The sequence below is a fragment of the Arvicanthis niloticus genome, chromosome X (genome assembly GCF_011762505.2).
Source record: "Arvicanthis niloticus isolate mArvNil1 chromosome X, mArvNil1.pat.X, whole genome shotgun sequence".
In the NCBI taxonomy this organism is placed as follows: domain Eukaryota; kingdom Metazoa; phylum Chordata; class Mammalia; order Rodentia; family Muridae; genus Arvicanthis; species Arvicanthis niloticus.
The window spans coordinates 40,900,969-40,919,079 of NC_047679.1; the positions used below are offsets into that span (position 1 = coordinate 40,900,969).

Consider the following 18,111-nt stretch of genomic DNA (forward strand, 5'->3'; position numbering starts at 1 on the left):
GGTAATCTAGAAAACAAACCAGTTACACATGTGTACAGAAATGTCAACTTATCTATATCATTCAGATAAAAATAGTTTATGTTGAGAATTGTTAGATCAGTAGATGAGCAAAATGCATTGTGTTCTCATCTCCTCCTCTGACCGTTTACAAGGTCCCAATCCATTCCTGTGAATATGATAGAGAAGTACTAGCTAGATGCCTGGCTAATCAAGTAGGTTAAGAACTATTTCATGCTGATAGACAAAGGATCTCAATGAATAGATCAGTGTCAAGTGGAAAAAATGTCTTTCTCGTGCTGTGTGACAAAGCTTTGTGCACATCACATCCAGAACACACTGGATGGTTTTGACAGTACGAATAGTCACAGAGAAGATGACCTTCCAGTTTGTGGGTCATGTAAGACAGAGCAGGCAGGGATGTTGGGTAAGGGAAGGCAAATGCATATCTGGACAGGGTGGTTTATAAGTTGATGTCTTTGAACCAGGATTCTACTTTTAAGAATTCTGAAAATTTGCCAAAATGAGAAGCTAATTTTGACAAAAGTTATTCTTTTTTGTGTGGGCTCTCTTTTCAACATTCGGGTAAGAATAACAGAAATTCAGCCATTGACAACTAAATACAATGCGTTGCCCAGTAAATCTGTCTGCCATGTCACTTTTATTGCTAGGAAAAAAAGAACAAGCACTTAGACAAAGGAAAGCCTCTTCTCATGTGTAAAAATGTCCGTTAAAACTATAACTCTCTCTTAGAGTTCCTTTTCTCTAGCAAAAACAATTGCTACAAATTATTCCTTTTTTAACTTTTGTGAGAGAAGTGAATATTATTTCTTTCAAACGAACTAGACAATTAAACATATTAGCCAATGCATTTTAAGATTTTAGAAATCAAGAGTCAATGGCCTCATTTTTGAAATTGTGCCTTGTTCATAGCATGGTTATTGATTTTAACTGAGTTTGGTTTATGTCTTATACATGCCAGGAATGCTGTTGATTGCTTGCCCTTATGGAATATACAGTAAGTTAATGTTGAAGACTGGTAAATACTATAATAAGCAGGCAATGTCTCAGGGAAACTTTGAAGGCGGGTACAGTTCTTCCTTTGGTCTTGCAATTCTAATTGCAAAAGTTCCTCAATTCATAACATGCTTTACAAATCTTAATTAATTATTTAAAGGCCATCAATGAGTTTATATATATCTTGATCTTTTTAGATGATGTTTTCTCCCTAGTAATTAAAAGTAGGAAATCAACAAACTTTTAATCTTTAATTTGATAAGTTATAAGTAGCTCATGTTATTTGTAATCTCACATCTTTTCTTCTAAATCTTATTTGAGCCATCATAATATGTTTAAAATTAGAAGGACTATTCTTTTAAAATCTAACAAGACTTAGTCACTTTGTGAATTACTTCATTTCTCTATTGGTCATATTAAAATGTATTTATTTTACTTTAAAATTTACAGTAGTATAATGTAGGACGCATTTAATTTTTATGTTAGATTTTTCTCACATAATATAATTTTTCAAATATGTATGTGCTATAAAAAACAGAAATGTATATTCTAGAATTTTCTGTTGTTTAATAAGAAGTAATTACTTGTTTTTAATATAAAATTCTGAAGCCTATGTTAAAGCCAAACTGCAAAGTTTATTTAATAAGTCTCTTAGACAGCAGTTGAAAGTAAGTAAAAGAATAATTGCTTTTGTCTACACACATATAACATAGTCCTAATTCATATAACAATCACACAAAAAGCAAAGGATCTTTTAGTAGTAATGTATCTTTATCCATTATATTTATCTTACATGGAGATACGCAAGTCACTTTAAGAGGAAGTATCTTAGAATCCTGTGGCCGGAATGGGGTATTTCAAGGTTTTTCCACGTAATTTGAAAGCTCACTAAGACTCCCTGAGGTTCCCTTTTTAATCCATAATCTGTTCAGAATAATATAATCTGCCCTACTAGTTTCATCAAGTCACTTAAAGTATCAAAGTAAATCATTACTATGGGCAAGCCTGAGATAGAAAAATACCACTTTAGTGCAAAATACTATGTCTAAAAATGTTGAATATAAATATAAAGGACTCTTTCTGAACTTCACTGTTAACTGAAAGAGTGCTTAGTATCTAGATAATTGAAGCCATTTATTTATACAATACAAGTTAAGCCTCATGAAATCATTGGTATTTTCATGTTCTACTGATAGTATTCTGATATACATTCATTTTTGAATAATGATAACTTTAGCAACTTATTTGATTATATTTTTCTTTGTATTCATCTTAGAAAATTTATCAACTGTGATAAATTGAACCTCTGAGCTTTGCCATGCTCTGGTTATTTTCAACTGATATCTAACAATCCAAATTTTCTGTTTTTCCATAAGTTATAGTAAATAAGGGTATATATTAAGCCAGATGCTTGGAGTTAGCAGGTTTTAAAGAATTGATCCTAGTTATGACTTTTAACTTGACTGTCTGTGTACCCCCCCCCCAATACAGGTCTCTATAGTTTCACTCTACAATCCAGGCTTTTTAAAAAATATACTATGTAGCCCAGACAATGCTGGAATGTGTGATTATTATGCCCCTTCTACTTTTAAAACTTATTTCTATACTATTTTATTCATATCTTTTTAGGAGAGACAGCAAGCTGTTTAATGTGCAATCATGTTTTACCATGTAAAGATATTAGCACTACAAGCAATTAGAACCACAAATATACATACTGTTTATATCAATTAAAGTAGAAATTATTTCCAACAGTAAACTCTACACTAAACTAAAGTTTGTATCTGGAAGGTAGTACTATCTGAATGTTTTCTAAAGACCCTTTTCAAGTTTTAAGATTTGTACATGAATCAAATAAATTTTACCAGAAATTATTTTGCAAGTCTCCAAAATAATACATTTTCATATTATACCAGTATAAAAATAAAAGACAAACACTGCAATCTAAAGAATATTAATCTTTTTTACCAATGTAAGTGAGAAAAATATATGTGCATGTTATAGCTGCTCATGTACATTTCTTTAGTTAACCGAGTTTCTCTGTGATTAATGACAAAGAACCATAAGTCAAATCAATGAATAATATGAAGAGTTCATGACTTACTGTTATCTCCTAATTTTGATTTTCAGAAACATTCCAGTGATTTCAGGGAAAATACATAAATATGTTTTTTTCCATGATAAAATAGTCTGCAATTTAAAAAAATTAAATACATCCATGGTACAAAAAGAATGAAAGAGATACAGTATATATTATTATATTCTTTATATTATTGATAATGTCTAAACTGTCTTTCTATATAAAAGTAAATTTTAGATGATTTGAAAATGAAATATGATTGAAGGGAGAGGCTGTCAGTATGCTCACAGCTGTGGTTTATCTTTGGAGGACTAATGTAGTTCTCCCGCAAGTATGTTGCTCCTGGACATGTTGCAATGTCATCTGTGTTGTCTTGTGTGATGGAAGATTGGAATGACTTTTCTGAGAACCAATCAGCAATACTTTGGGAACATTTGGGTCTTGTTTTCCAATTAACTCTAGAGACTTTGAATAATTTAGTACCAGACCTCCTGAGAGAGGGAATGAAAACCTCATTAACACATAAGATGGTGAACAGCAAACCAGCTAATATGCTTCGGAAGTGATTTTTTGTTGTTTTGTGCTGATGTTTTCTGCTATGATAAGGGTAATATAATATCTTTGTAGGTATCTTTTACAATGTGTTTTAACTATCCTGCTTATTGTAAAGAAACAAATGAGTTATCACTATGCCTGCAGTGTGAGTGTCAGGAATTAGTGGCACAGCCTCGCTGGTTCTTCTACTCCAAAAATTATAACTCTCTCATAGTTATATTTTTATTAATTAATTAATTAATTAATTAATTAATTAATTCACTTTACATCCTGCTCACAGGGCCTGTCCCTCCTTTCCTCCTAATCCCACCCTCCCATTCCTGCCTCCCCACCCCCATAAATACCTGCCCTGGCACATCAAGTTGCATCAGGATTAAATGCCTCCTATCCAATTGAGGCAGACAAGGCAGCCCAGTTAGGGGAAAGGTATATGAAGCAGATAAAAGTGTCTGAGTCAGAGATGGCTCCCTTTCCAATTGTTAGAGCTCCCACATGAAACCCATGCTGCATATCTGCTACATATGTGTAGGGGACCTAGGTCCATCCCATGTGTGCTCCTTAATTGGTGATTCACTCTCTGTGAGCCCAGGTTAGTTGACTCTGTAGGTCTTGTTGTGATGCCCTCAACTCCTCCAGCTTCCCCTTAACTCTCACACAAGTCTCCCTGAGCTCCCCCTAATGTTTAGCTGTGGTTCTCTGCATATGTTTCCATCAGCTGCTAGGTAAAGCCTTACAGAGGACAGTTATGCTTGGCTCCTCTCGGCAAGCATAGTATAATACCATTAATAGTTTCAGAGGTTGGCTTTCTCCCATAAGACAGTTCTCAAGTTGGGTAAATCACCATATCACCCTCTCCTAGGAGTCTCGCCTAAGGTCACCTCCATACTCTCCCAGGAGCCTCCATATTCCCTGGTCTCCAGTTTGTCCCAGAGTTGCCACCCACAGATGTCCCTCAGCTCTCTTACCACTACCCACATTCCCACTCTTCACACAGCTGATCTTCAACCTATTTCCCTCCCTATCCTCTCTCCCACTCAGTATCATCTTTTCATCCACTTCCAACATCTATTTTCTTTCCCCTTCAGAATGAGATTTAAGCATCCTCCATTGGACTCTCCTTGTTTTAGCTTCATTGGATATGTGGATTTTAGCATGGTTTTACCTGTACTTTGTTACTATTACCCACTTATAAGTGAGTATATACCATGCGTGTCTTTTCTGGATCTGGGTTACCTCACTCAAGATGGTATTTTCTAGTTCCATCCATTTGACTGTAAATTTCATAATGTCCTTGTTTTAATAGCTGAGTAGTATTCCATTGTGTACCACATTTTATTTATCACTTCTTTGGTTGAGCAGCATCTGGGTTGTTGCCAGTTTCTGGCTATTTGAGAATAAAGCTGCTATGAATATAGTTGAACATGTGTCCTTGTAGAATGGTGGAACACCTTTTAGGTATGTGCTCAGGAATGGGATATCTGAGTCTTGAGGTAGAACTGTTCCCAATTTTATGGAAAACCACCACATTAATTTCCAAACTGGTTATACAAGTTTGCACTCCCACCAGCATCAGGGGAGTTTTCTCCTTGCTCCATATTCTCACTAGCACAAGCTGTCCCTTGACGTTTTGATCTTAGTCATTTTGACTAGTATAAGATGAAATCTCAAAGTTGTTTGATTTTCATTTTCCTGATTTTGAACATTTCTTTAAGTGCTTCTCAGCCATTCAGGATCCCTCTGTTAAGAATTCTCTGTTTAGCTCTGTGCCCTATTTTATTAAATTGGGTTATTTGGGTTGCTGATGTTTAATTTCTTAAGTTCTTTATAAATTTTAGATAATGGCCTTTTGTGAAATGTAGGATTGGTGAAGATCCTTTCCAATCTGCAGGATGCTATTTTGTTCTATTAACAGTTTCCCTTGCCTTACAGAAGCTTTTCAGTTTCAAGAGGTTCTATTTATCAGTTATTGATTTTAGAGCCTGAGCTATTGGTACTCTGTTCAGGAAATTGTTGCCTGTACCAGTACTCTCAAGGCTACTTCTCACTTTCTCTTCTTTGAAATTTAGTGTATCTGGTTTTATGTTGAGGTTCTTGATCCACTTGGACTTGAGTTTTGTGCAGAGTGATGAATATGGATCTATTTGCATTCTTTGACATGAAGACATACAGTTAGACCAGCATCATTTGTTGAAGATGCTTTCTTTTTCCCATTGTATGGTTTTGGCTTCTTTATCAAAAATCAAGAGCCTATATGTATATGGGTTTATTTCTGAGTCTTCAATTCGATTTCATTTCTCACTATGTATGTTTCTGTACCAATACTATGAAGTTTTTATTACTATTGCTCTATAGTGCACCTTGAGATCAGAGGTGGTGATATCTCCAGAAGTTCTTTTATTCTACAGGCTAGTTTTGGCTATTCTGTTTCATTTATTTTTCCATATTAAGATGAGAATTACTTTTTCAAGGCCAGCCTGGTCTACAGAGTGAGTTCCAGGACAGCCAGGGCTACACAGAGAAACCTTGTCTCGAAAAACAAAACAAAACAAAACAAAACAAAACAAAACAAAAAAAGAATTGTTTGGGAATTTTAATGGAAGTTACATTGAATCTGTAGATTCCTTTTAGTAAAATGACAAATTTTACTATGATAATCCTACTGATCTGTGAGTATGAGAAATCTTTCCATTTTCTGATATCTTCATCAGTTTCTTTCTTAACAGACTTGAAGTTCTTGTCATGCAGGTCTTTCACTTGCTTTGTTAGAGTTACCCAAGACATTTTATACTATTTGTGACAATTATAAAAGGTGTTGTTTTCCTAATGTCTTTCTCAGTCCATTTATCATTTGATAAAGGAAGGATACTGATTGTTAATTTTGTATTCAGCCACTTTGTTGAAGGTAAGAGTGATCTTGTAGAAATTTTGGAGTCACTTATATCATCTGTGAATACAAATACTTTGACTTGTTTCTTTTCAAATTTTATCTCATTGATCTCCTTTTGTCTTACTGTTCTAGCTAGAACTTCAAATACTATATTAAGTAGATATGGAGAGAGGAAACAGATTTGCCTTTTCCCAAGTTTTAGTGGAATTGCTTTAATTTGTTCTCCATGTAATTTGATGTTGGCTATTGATTTGCTGTATATTGCCTTTGTTGTATTTAGGTATGTGCTTGTATCCCTGATCTATCTAAACTTTTATCATGAAGTGACAGAATTGTGTCAAAGGCTTCTCCAGATTTTCATATGGGTTTATATCTTTTAGTATGTTGATATATTCAATTACATTAATGGATTTTTGTATGTTGAACCACCCCTGAATCCCTCAGATGAAGCCTACTTGATCATGGCAGAGGAACATTTTTAAGGTGTTCCTGGATTCTATTTGCTAGTATTTTGTTGAATATTTTTATATTAATGTTCATAAGGGAAATTGGTCTAAAATCATTTTTTTTGTTGAGACTTTGTGTGGTTTTTGTGTCAGAGTGATTGCAGCATTACAGAATGAGTTTGGCAATGTTCCTTCTGTTTCTGTTTTGTGGAATAATTTGAGGTATATTGGCATTACCTCATTTTTGAAAAACTGGTAGAATTCTCCACTATAATGATCTGGCCCTGAGCTTTGTTTTTTTTTTTTTTTTTTTTTTTTTTTTTTTTTTTTTTTTTTTTTTTTTTTTTTTTTTTTTTTTTTTTGTCCTTCTATTTCCTTAGAGGTTGTAGGTCTATTTAGATTGTTTAACTGATCTTGATTAAATTTTGTAAGTGTAACCTACCAAAAAATCCTTCATTTAGTTTTGATTCAATTTCTTAGAGTACAGGATTCTGAAGTAAGATCTAATGATTCTTTGGACTTCCTCAGTGTCTGTTGTTATGTCTGCCTTTTCATTTCTGATTTTGTTAATGTGTAAAATGTGTGTTTGCCTTTAGGTAGATTGGCTAAAGTTTTGTCTATATTGTTGATTTTATCAAAGAACCAGCTCTTGCTTTCATTGATTCTTTGTATTGTTCTCTTTGTTTTTAATTTATTGATTTCAGCTCTGAATTTCCTCCCATCATCTCCTCCCATCTAGTCCTCTTGAGTGTATTTACTTCTTTTCTTGTTCAAGAGATTTTAAGTGAGCTTTTAAATTGCTAGTTTGAGACTTCTCCAATTTATTTATGAAGGCACATAGTGTTACAAACTTTTTTTTGTTAACACTACCTTAATTGTGTCACATAATATGGGTACATTGTTCCTTCATGTTCATTGAATTCTAGAAAGTCTTTAATATATTTCTTTATTTCTTCCAGAATCCAGTGGTCATTAAGGAGGGAGTTGTTTAGTTTCCATGAGTCTGTAAGCTTTTCAGTGTTTTTGTAGTTGTTGAAGTCCAGCTTTAATCCATGGTGTTCGGATAAGGTACAAGGGGTTATTGATTTTCTTGTATTTGTTGAGGCTTGCTTTGAGACTGAGTATATGGTCACTTTTGAAGATGGTTCTGTGAAATGCTGAGAAATGCTGAGAGAAAGGTATATTCTTTTGTTTTTGGGTGAAATGTTTTGTAGATAACTGTTAGGTCTATTTGATACATAATGTTTGCTAGTTTCATTATTTCTCTGTGTAGTTTCTGTTTAGATGATCTGTCCTTTGGTGATAATAGGTAGGGTTTTGAAGTTCAATGTGTGATTCAAGCTTTAGTAATGTTTCCTTTACAAATGTGTGTGCCCTTGCATTTGGGAATATTATCTTGGTGTTGAGCCAATGGGTTTCTAATTTTATGAAAATAAGTTCAATTGAGCAAACATTTATTGAGCATTTATGACTGCATTTTGAGACAGAACTAAGCTAAGTAGTTTTCCCATTTGTTGATAGGAAAAGGCACGTACTTTATAATACATTTATCACTTGTCAAGGAAAGTGGGTTAGAATTTCATGAATTCACTCAACATGGTACATTTGAGCTATAGTTTAGAATATATATATCCCTGTAGATATCCCATAGGATATTTATAGCCCTAAGCACATTGTAAATATAATTACATTCTTACCTATCTGCCTCCTTTACCAGAATTGAGTATCTTAAGTAGTAACATCCAAATAAAGCATAATGAATTCTGTATCATCACTATCATCCAATATATATCCTGACACATAATACTCATGTAATAAGTTCATGTGTGAATTTATCAGAGTTATTAATTCACATATGAACTTAAAAATGAGGTTCAGATAAAAAGGTTATCTTTGTATTGGTCTGAGTAACTGGGAGGAAACAAACTGTCAACTAAATTTAGCAAAGATAAAAGCAGTCATGGAAGTTCACATTTGAAATCATAAGATTTGGATGAAAAAGCAGCAAGATTAGATTTCAAGGACACTGAGTGTAAAACCAGCTGGACCTACATCAGTAAGAAAAGAAAGAAGGAAAAGAGAAGTCAACATTAAGAAACAGAATTCTTCAGGAAGAAAAGAGAGGTAGGTTTCTGTGAGTTCAAGGCCAACAATATTTTTATAAATATTTTAAAAATTAAAAAAAAACAGAAAGCAAAAGAAAGAAAGAAGAAAATGTTTGCAAATTGATTAAAAACTGAGATTTAACATTGACATAATGTATTGATTAGAAAATTTGATATGCGCAGAAATTTTCAACTTCAGATTAATATATGTGTGGTTTTTCTCCTTGCACTCTGTAGGCTGTGATAGGAAGGTAACCATGAGTTTGAACAAAGTTATTCAAGGGCACTCAGGATTATAGAGTGAAAACTTGTCTCATTCAACCTCAGCAAGGGCAAAGAATGAACTTTAAATTACCATGGATGCGCATATATACACACAATTTGTGGCAATTATACTCACCCCCACAACCATCTTTTATCCCTGCCTGTGAAATTCTTCTTCCTTCCAACCTTTCTGTCTTCCTTTGGCCCACCCTGTATAATTAGGGTTGCTTGTCTGAACACAGGGAGGGGTTTATTTACTAGAATATGGATAACATCTCAGTGGCCACACCATTGAAAAAAAAAACATTCCCTCCCTCCATTTCATTAACTTCCAGTAGCTCCTCAGGAAGGGGTCTGACTGCATAAGCCCCTCCCATGTATATGATAGGATCCTGGCATCCCCTAGCCCTTTTCCTTTATTTTGTTAACTACACATATTTTTAATCTAGAAATAAAATTCATTGTGAAAGTTTTTCCACCTATATTTCCAATGCATATTAAATTCTTCACCCTTAGCTTGGAAAATACACATGTCCCTTCCTTATTTTCTTTAATTTTTATGTATTAAGATTATCCAACATTGAAATTGTGATTTCAGATTCACAGAAAAGGTGAAGACTCAGAGATTTATTCAGAGAGACCAGTGGATATGTGTGTGTGTGTGTGTGTGTGTGTGTGTGTGTGTGTGAATATATGTCTCATTAATAACCAGACATATTTTTAATAGCAGTGGTAGGTCATGCTTCCTGTGCTTTGTAACTGGATGAGCACCTTCTTGAGCTGATCTAAGTTTGTACTGTTTCATAGCTCTGAAAATTTGCTCCTTCAAACACTCTTTACTTAGGTGATATTTCAGAACCCTATTGTCTTCATTGAGAATCACAATCTGCATGAGAAAGTATATAGCTCTCCACATAAATTCCATAACACTTTGGGCCATTTAGTTTACCAGACAGCAGATTTTAACAAAGAAATTAATGCCCAGGTTTTTTTTTCTGGAAAGTGTGCTCAGGATCACTGCTTGTTGTGGAAACCAAGGAAAGTAAGTAGCATAAGGCAGAAGTAGAAGCCAGGCTGCAAGAGTATGACTGTTAACAATTGGTCCCACCTGACTCCAAATGGGGAACCAGGGTTGCCCTCAGGATCATCCTGAGTTGATGCACTAGAGCCAGACTTAATCATACATCAGATGTGTGCCAGTATGTGGGTTGTGCCTTCTTCAGGAATAAAGAGAACAACTTTGGAGCAGGAGGCTTTTTTTAACTGTGTCCAATTCTCAAATAATGCTGACACAGAGAAACTTCAGCCAGCAACACTCCAAGAAACCTGGACCAAAAAATCTCCCAGTCTCAAGCAGGGATCTGAGCAGTACACCCCAGCATCTACTTTCACAGTAGTTCTCAAACTTTTGTCCCCAGCAGAAGTGATTTTTGAAGTTTAGCATGTGTTCAAAATGCCTGGAAGGCTTGCTAAAACACAGCTGGTTGGACTCCAACCACGGAGTTCCTCTTGCAGTGGGTCTATCCTGAGGCCTGTGAATTTGCATTTCTTATAAGCTCTCAGATGCTACTGCTGGGACTATTGGTCCATGAACCGTATTTCAAAAAGACTCTTCCATACTATCCCTATATATGTACTAAGAGAGGACATTAGAACTAGAGAGTAAACTTTTAGAAATCACCAAATTCTTAGCTTGAAATGTGATAATTAGGCTTTGTTATGTATAAAGTACTTAATACAGAAGATTGCAATTTAAAAAGCCTTTTCACAATTTCTTATAGCTACTCATTATACCTTTAAAACACAGTGAAATTATCTTGAGGATCTTTAGGACTGCATATCCTAAATATGTGAACTTTAAAATAATTCATGTTTGCAGTCTTTTCTCCTTAACCAATCCTTTATTTTTATTAGTCTCATATTTTATAATTTTATTCATCACATAAGCCATTTGTAGCCATATGGTTAAGGAAAATGAAAAATTAGGGGCTACATTTACAGCTAATTTGAATGCACAGATATGGAAATTAAATACCTTTCACTTATTTCTTGGGTAGACTTGATGCAATTTAAACATAGCAGTTCAATGTATTTGCCTTAAACCCAGGAGTGAGTTTGTAGTCATTAAAACCCCAGTTCAAGCAGGAAACAACAGTTGCATCTGTGATCCAAGAAGTTTGGGAAATAGCTCTTTTGAAGAGATTTTCTGCCATTGCTTCCATTGAATTCCTTTTAAAGGATTTTCTGAATAAGAACATATTCAGCCTGATGTTGTCAATATTTCAGACCACAAGGGTATCCTTGAAGAAAATGGTGCCTTACTATCCTGAAAAAAATGTTCCTCTGCTTCCCCAAGGGCCCAATTTACAAAGCAGAAATCTGCTGGTAGGATTTGGGTAAAAAACACATCATCTGGCTAGAGCCCTTTCCTCTGACTTCCTACAGCCTGCTTTGAGAGTATTTTACTGGTTAGTTTCTGTGGAGGCAGAAGGTGAGTGGTGTTTCTCATTTAAGGGCAGTGGAGCTCAGATGGATCAAATATGCCTTCAGCATGAAGACGACAAGGAGAAATACAATGCACTGTCTAATCTCCTAAGCTTTATTCTGCCACGAAAGACTTTCATAATGTCCTTTTATTGTACCTGAAATTGGACTATATTCAAAAATAAGTCAATGTCTAACCCAGCATTTATCTTCTAGAATGAGACAGCTTATTTCTATCATGCGTTTTAGACTGGAGATAGGACAAGTCTTAATATAAACTGCATAAAAACTGTCTCTTTTGCCAGTCAGTACCATTGATTGTCAGAATCTACTCAGGAGTTTCCCTGTATAGTACATACACAACATTCATATTCATATTCTCAGAGCTGTAACAATGGCGTGGAATTTGGAAATTCCAATAAACAGACATCAATTTAAGTGTTTCTATTTGGATTGACATTTTACCTACAAACTAGGAAAATCAGCACTCCAGGTTAGCCCCACAGCTGTCCCAGATTTAACTACTTTGCCTAACCAGAACCCCATGGTACCTTTACCTGTACAGTATTAACATTTATTTAGGAGTTGATAAATAGCTTAGTGCAATGGGCATGTTTTTCTAATAGTGGTAGCCTCATAAACATACTCTCTCCTCTACCACTTAATGTAGACAGAAGATTTTTATCCAGAATGAATGCTGAGACTACATGGTGAAATACTGTGTGCTCAGCAAAAACCTTACCCATGATGAATAAACAGCTCTTCTGGGGGTTTTGCTGCTGCCAGCTCGGCAGGAGTTGTTTATTGCCTGCTTTGCACATCCCATGATAAAGTTGCTGCTAAAATAAATTGCAGTTTTGCATAATTATTGACAATCACATCTTAACAAGCACTGTGTATCATATTTGAGTGTTCAATTTTTTGAAATCCATTTTTAGCTTATGTTTAATCCCAGAAAGTGTTTGTGTAGTCATCGAAGGCAAATAAGGCATTTAAATAGAGTACTAATTTCCTCATTGCAGACAAAATTTACCTGAATCTTTTTAGATGGAACTGTTACTGCTTAAGGCAATTTCCCTTCTGAGCTATTATTATGCAGATCTTTGCTCAGGGCATTTGTGTGAATATCCACATTATATGCTATATGCCATATATATACATAATATATATATATTATGTATATATATTATATATATATTTTATATAGAAATACATACAATTAGAAAGTATGATTTTTAAAATTCTCATAAGAAACTTTTATTTCTTCCATTTTAAAAATGGGAAATCAAAAATGTGGTACAGGCAGAAGGAAGTAAGCTTTTTATTAAGAATGATTAGTGTTCATAATATGGAAAGTTGATGTTCATCATACAGTAGCTACTGAAGAAGAGAAAATGAGAAATCAGAGAAGTTAGTAATAAGCCATGTCACACAACAGGCAAAAGATACTGGAAACTGAACTGATTTGTAAGTTTCTACATTTTCAATTTGATATATAATTTTTCTTTTGGAAAATGTCCTTAGCTCTAGGTAATGCAGAATAAACCTAAAGAAGTACTTTTAACGAGATAGCATTTAGCAAGGTGATAGTTCACACAGTTGTTTCTGGAAATGTTGTCTTTGCATTTTTCTGTTTTAGTCTGTTTTTTCTCTCTTCACCTTCAATCCATCTCTCTAGTGTTCACCTCCCAAGTCTCCATTTGTATTTTCCTGATTTTTTACTTATTTCATTCTTGTTTCTTGCCTCAGCGTTATATGAAAGATAGACACAGCAGGGGAACTTAAGATTTTGCCTATGAAAGTTAAATTTCAATCCATCTCTCTAGTATTCACCTCCCAAGTCTCCATTTGTATTTTCCTGATTTTTTACTTATTTCATTCTTGTTTCTTGCCTCAGTGTTATATGAAAGATAGACACAGCAGGGGAACTTAAGATTTTGCCTATGAAGGTTAACTTCAACACAAACTTAAAGTTGAAAGAAAGATAATTTGGAATCATTATGAGCAAAATTTGTAAGACCCAAAATGTTTCTCTCCTTCTCCCTCTCATATGTGTATCAATTTTTATACAGATCTTTAATTACTATTCATTTTCTTGCAGGAGTACCCAGGCATTGAACCTAGGGCTGGGAGTTTAGTAGGAAACCACTCCACCATTGAGCCACACCCTCAGCACATTGTTGTTTAATTTTAATAGGTCCACTTTAATGCCTTCCTCCAAGAAGAGGCCTTTAGATTAAATAACATGAATATTAAACAAAAAGCTTAGTATTCTGGTTGTTGGTTAAATGGAGACTTTCGGCAGCACACCATGTTAGCTCATCTTATTGAGTTCATTGTATACACCATCCTGGTATTTGTGAATTCCATCTGCCTATTTGTCCCTTTGCAGAGTGAATGAGCGAGAGGCTGCTTTGGAAGAAACTCATAGATTACTGCAACAGTTCCCCCTGGACCTGGAGAAGTTTCTTTCCTGGATTACAGAAGCAGAAACAACTGCCAATGTCCTACAGGATGCTTCTCGTAAGGAGAAACTCCTAGAAGACTCCAGGGGAGTCAGAGAGCTGATGAAACCATTGCAAGTAAGTTGAGTGTTTCTGTTTTGACCGTCAAGTGAATCCCACTGAAGTAGCCTAGGCATTTGTACTTGATACTGAAAAAACTGAGGACAAAAATAAAGTTGTTTTGTTCAGCTTGATATAGTTCAGCATTTGGGCTGGAAGAAAAGAGGAAGAGGCAGTAAAAAGACTCATTTGTGATTTCATTAAATACCACGAGCTCCAAAAATCACATCTATTTGTCCAGAAAAATACTTGCCAAAATAGCAGAGGTTTTGTCAAGCAGAAACTTAACTCAGAGAAGTTCAGCATTTGGTTTATTAAATTAAAATGGTTGCCATTTTTACTGTTTATTTAATGTCTTACATGGAAAGCATCTGTAGGAACTGTCTGTTTTATTTAGCATTGCTAACTAAATCAGTTTCCCTTCGTTACTTTCAAATACATTCTGAAATGTTAATCTGACATTTTGTAGTTTTCTTCCTAACATGATCTGTGAAAATAAGAATGAGATTGCTAAATTTGTTATAGTTAGTGGATATGCAATTTTCAGACAATTGTTTTTCCTGGAAACAAAAATTATTAATTCTGTGTGCTTGAACAGAAAAAACAGAAGCCTAGAGTAATATTGTTTAAATGTAATCATGTTCTGTAGTTTGGGAGGTTTCAAAGGTTTATTCTTAATAACTGATGGGATTTTTCTGAATTATTATGCAACGTTACCATATATCCATTCTTTTATGCCTATTTTTATTTGTTTTATAGGTGAATATCTCTGGTATCTAGAATATAGTTTGACATAATAATTTGAAGAATTTCCTGGACTATTTTGATATAACAATAGGTTAATTTGTTGCTTTGGTGCAGACAGTAGATAACAACAATGATTTTATTACATCTTGAACTTACTGTTCTTTTTTAATCTTTCTGGCCCCACTCGCCTATGTACAATGATGCTAGTTTTGTTTGATCCTGTGGAGGTAATTTGAATGAAATAGTTTCTGACTTTATCTCTGCAGAGATCTCCCATCCGAAAGTCATGCAAATCCAGATATTATTTTGGCAGAGTCTTTGATGAATAATAAAACAGTAATTGTAGTGCTATAGCTCATTTGGCTTATGCCATTCTATAAATAAAAATTTATTTCACATTATAGATGGTTACAAAGCCAGAGGAGAATTTTAATTGGTACATGGGTTCACATTTTTCCTGCAACTATGACTGAGAAAACTGTACAGCTTTGGTTGCAAAGCTTTTTAAACAAATTATGCTGAAAATAAAGGCTGATCAAATTACCTAAATACCTTATTGTTAGATACTTAATAGACTTCCTCTAAAAATAGTGTAACTCAGGTGGAAGTCAAAGATATTCATGATTTCCTATATTTGTATTTATATAAAGACTATTCATGTGTATGTTATAATATTTAGAAATTATAAAATTCTGAATAATTAAGTTAAAAAATTGGCTATATTTCTTTTAAGTATGAGTAGGGAAGAAAGAAAATTTGTGTTATGATTTTTCATCTTTTTTAAAAAACAATTGGAAATTACTCTGGAAAGAACTATTAGCATTCTTGTATTACTTAAAATGTACATATGTATGTATGTATGTATATGTATGTATGCATGTATGTTTATATCCATGTATGTATGTACATACATATGGTATATGCTTCTCAAATCTGTGCATGTTTCTTATTTCTTACCTGCTCAATCACTTTTCTAACATAAACTCCAATGATGAACCTCTTGGCATCTGTAACCTCTAATGCTGGACACATAAACCATTCGAAATGTTGGAGTCAGAAAATGTTAATTTTTAAATAAGGGAGAAGTTCTTAAAAGTCTTACTGTAAACTGATACGTGGGTTGTTGTTGTTGTTGTTAATGGCTATTGTTTATAAACAGGTCCTTTACTTTCTAGCCAGTTTATTATTTGTAGGGGGCCAAATACAACACATGTGTGGGGATCAGAGGAGGACCTTGGATGCTGGTCCATGCCTATCCATCTTATTTGTGGTAGGATCTCTTTGCTGATGCTGGCCCTAGCTGAGAGTTTCTAGAGATTATTCTGTTTCAGAATCCTATTTCCTGGAGGTATCTTGGATTTTACGTCAAGTTTTCATATGAGTTTTGAGGCTTTGGTCTCAGGTGGTAAAGTTTGCAGGCTAGGGCCTTCACCCTGTACTCTGGTTCTTTTCAATTAGTAATTCTCAGCCTCAAAATTCTTGAACATTAGAATTACAAGTGCATGTTGCTAAGCCTATACTGAACTGTATTAACTATCAAAATAAAAAAGGAATGGATGCAAATACTTAGCTCTCCCAACACATCTTGAGTCCTCTGTCTACTCAAAAATATGAGCTAGATTTATTTTCTACAAAAGCTACTGCATGGAGAAAAATGATAAATACTTTACAATTATTTTCTCAAATTGCCAATTGTTCCATATATTGAGACCAAGGCTCTTATTATTCCTTGCTATATTGACTATTGCCTTTGGTTATTAGCTACTTCAGTATCTATTTAATTCTCTCTCTCATCAGGAATCATAATTTATGGGATCTATGAGCCCTGCATATATTTTAAATAATCAGATTCCTTAATAAAATTAGTGAATGAATTTCACCCTGAAACATATTAAAATTTCTTAGTGTATTAGTAAAAAGGGTTATTTGCTTTCTTAACTAAAATTAAGAACAATGTTTTGCTTTTCCACACTATGGTCTTTTTTTATGGTGGTCTGTTTTTTATTTTTTATTTGATATTTTATCTATTTACATTTCAGATGTTATCCCCTTTCCCCATTCCCCCACCCATTAACGGCATATTGTTGAGAGTCACTCTAGCCCACGTTTGGGGGCCAAAATATCGGGGACCGCTCTATCAATGTTGGAACCCATGCTGCCAAAAGCCTTGGGGACTAAGTTGTTAGCCCGCACTGCCCCAAGCAGCTCCAGTCTGTGGGTCAGGGTTCAGTAAGAGAGAGAGTGAGGACGTACTCAAAGAATTGAGACCAGTCAGAGTGTGATTCAATGCCGTATATTCTTCAATTTCTTTTTTTCTCTCCAAGTCCCTAGTCTTGAGTTCCTAGTCCCTAGTCCTAGTCCCTAGTGCCTCCAAGTTCCAAGTTACTTCTTCCAAGTGATAAGTGCCTAATGTCTAATTCCAAGCTCTTTCTCCAAGTGCCAAGACTCAAGTGCCTAACTCCTACTAATCTGTTTCTTCTGAGTTCTCTAGTCCAAGTGTCTTCTACCTAATGCCTAATAACTAACTCCAAGTTGTACTCAACTCTTCTGTCTGCCTCTCACCTTTTATATGTCTCACTTCTAAGCCATGCCTTTTAGTCATGCCCTTAAGTCACACCCTTAGGTCACACCCTTAGGTCTTATCTCTAAATCTGATCTCTAAATCACGCCCTTAAGTCTGGCTCTAAATCACAGCTTCAAGTCTCTCACACCCAAGGGAAGATCCTGGGTATCTATAACTAAGATGTTATCAGAGTGTGCTCAGCTGTTGCAGGCTATTGTAATCAAATCTCTTATCAGGGTATATGGCTCAAGATGGCTGAAAGATGATAGCCGACTTCTGTTGGCTCCCCACACTGTATCCCATCCCATCCCTCCTCCTCCTTTTTTTTGCTTTTATACCATTTAAATTACATGCAAGAATTGAAGTCAGTTCTAAGTTGCGGAACTAGCAATACAGTAGATA

The 18,111-nt window shown here is 34.7% G+C and overlaps 1 protein-coding gene across 10 annotated transcripts in view; it reads left to right on the forward strand.

Annotated features, from left to right (window-relative positions):
- Dmd (dystrophin) overlaps positions 1-18,111 on the forward strand; it is a 1,571,027-nt gene that overhangs the window by 1,041,666 nt on the left and 511,250 nt on the right. For all 10 annotated transcript variants that reach the window (XM_076918257.1, XM_076918249.1, XM_076918252.1 and 7 more), the window contains one exon: positions 14,228-14,417. In XM_076918257.1, the coding sequence (XP_076774372.1) occupies positions 14,228-14,417 (190 nt within the window). The remainder of the gene's footprint in view (positions 1-14,227; positions 14,418-18,111) is intronic.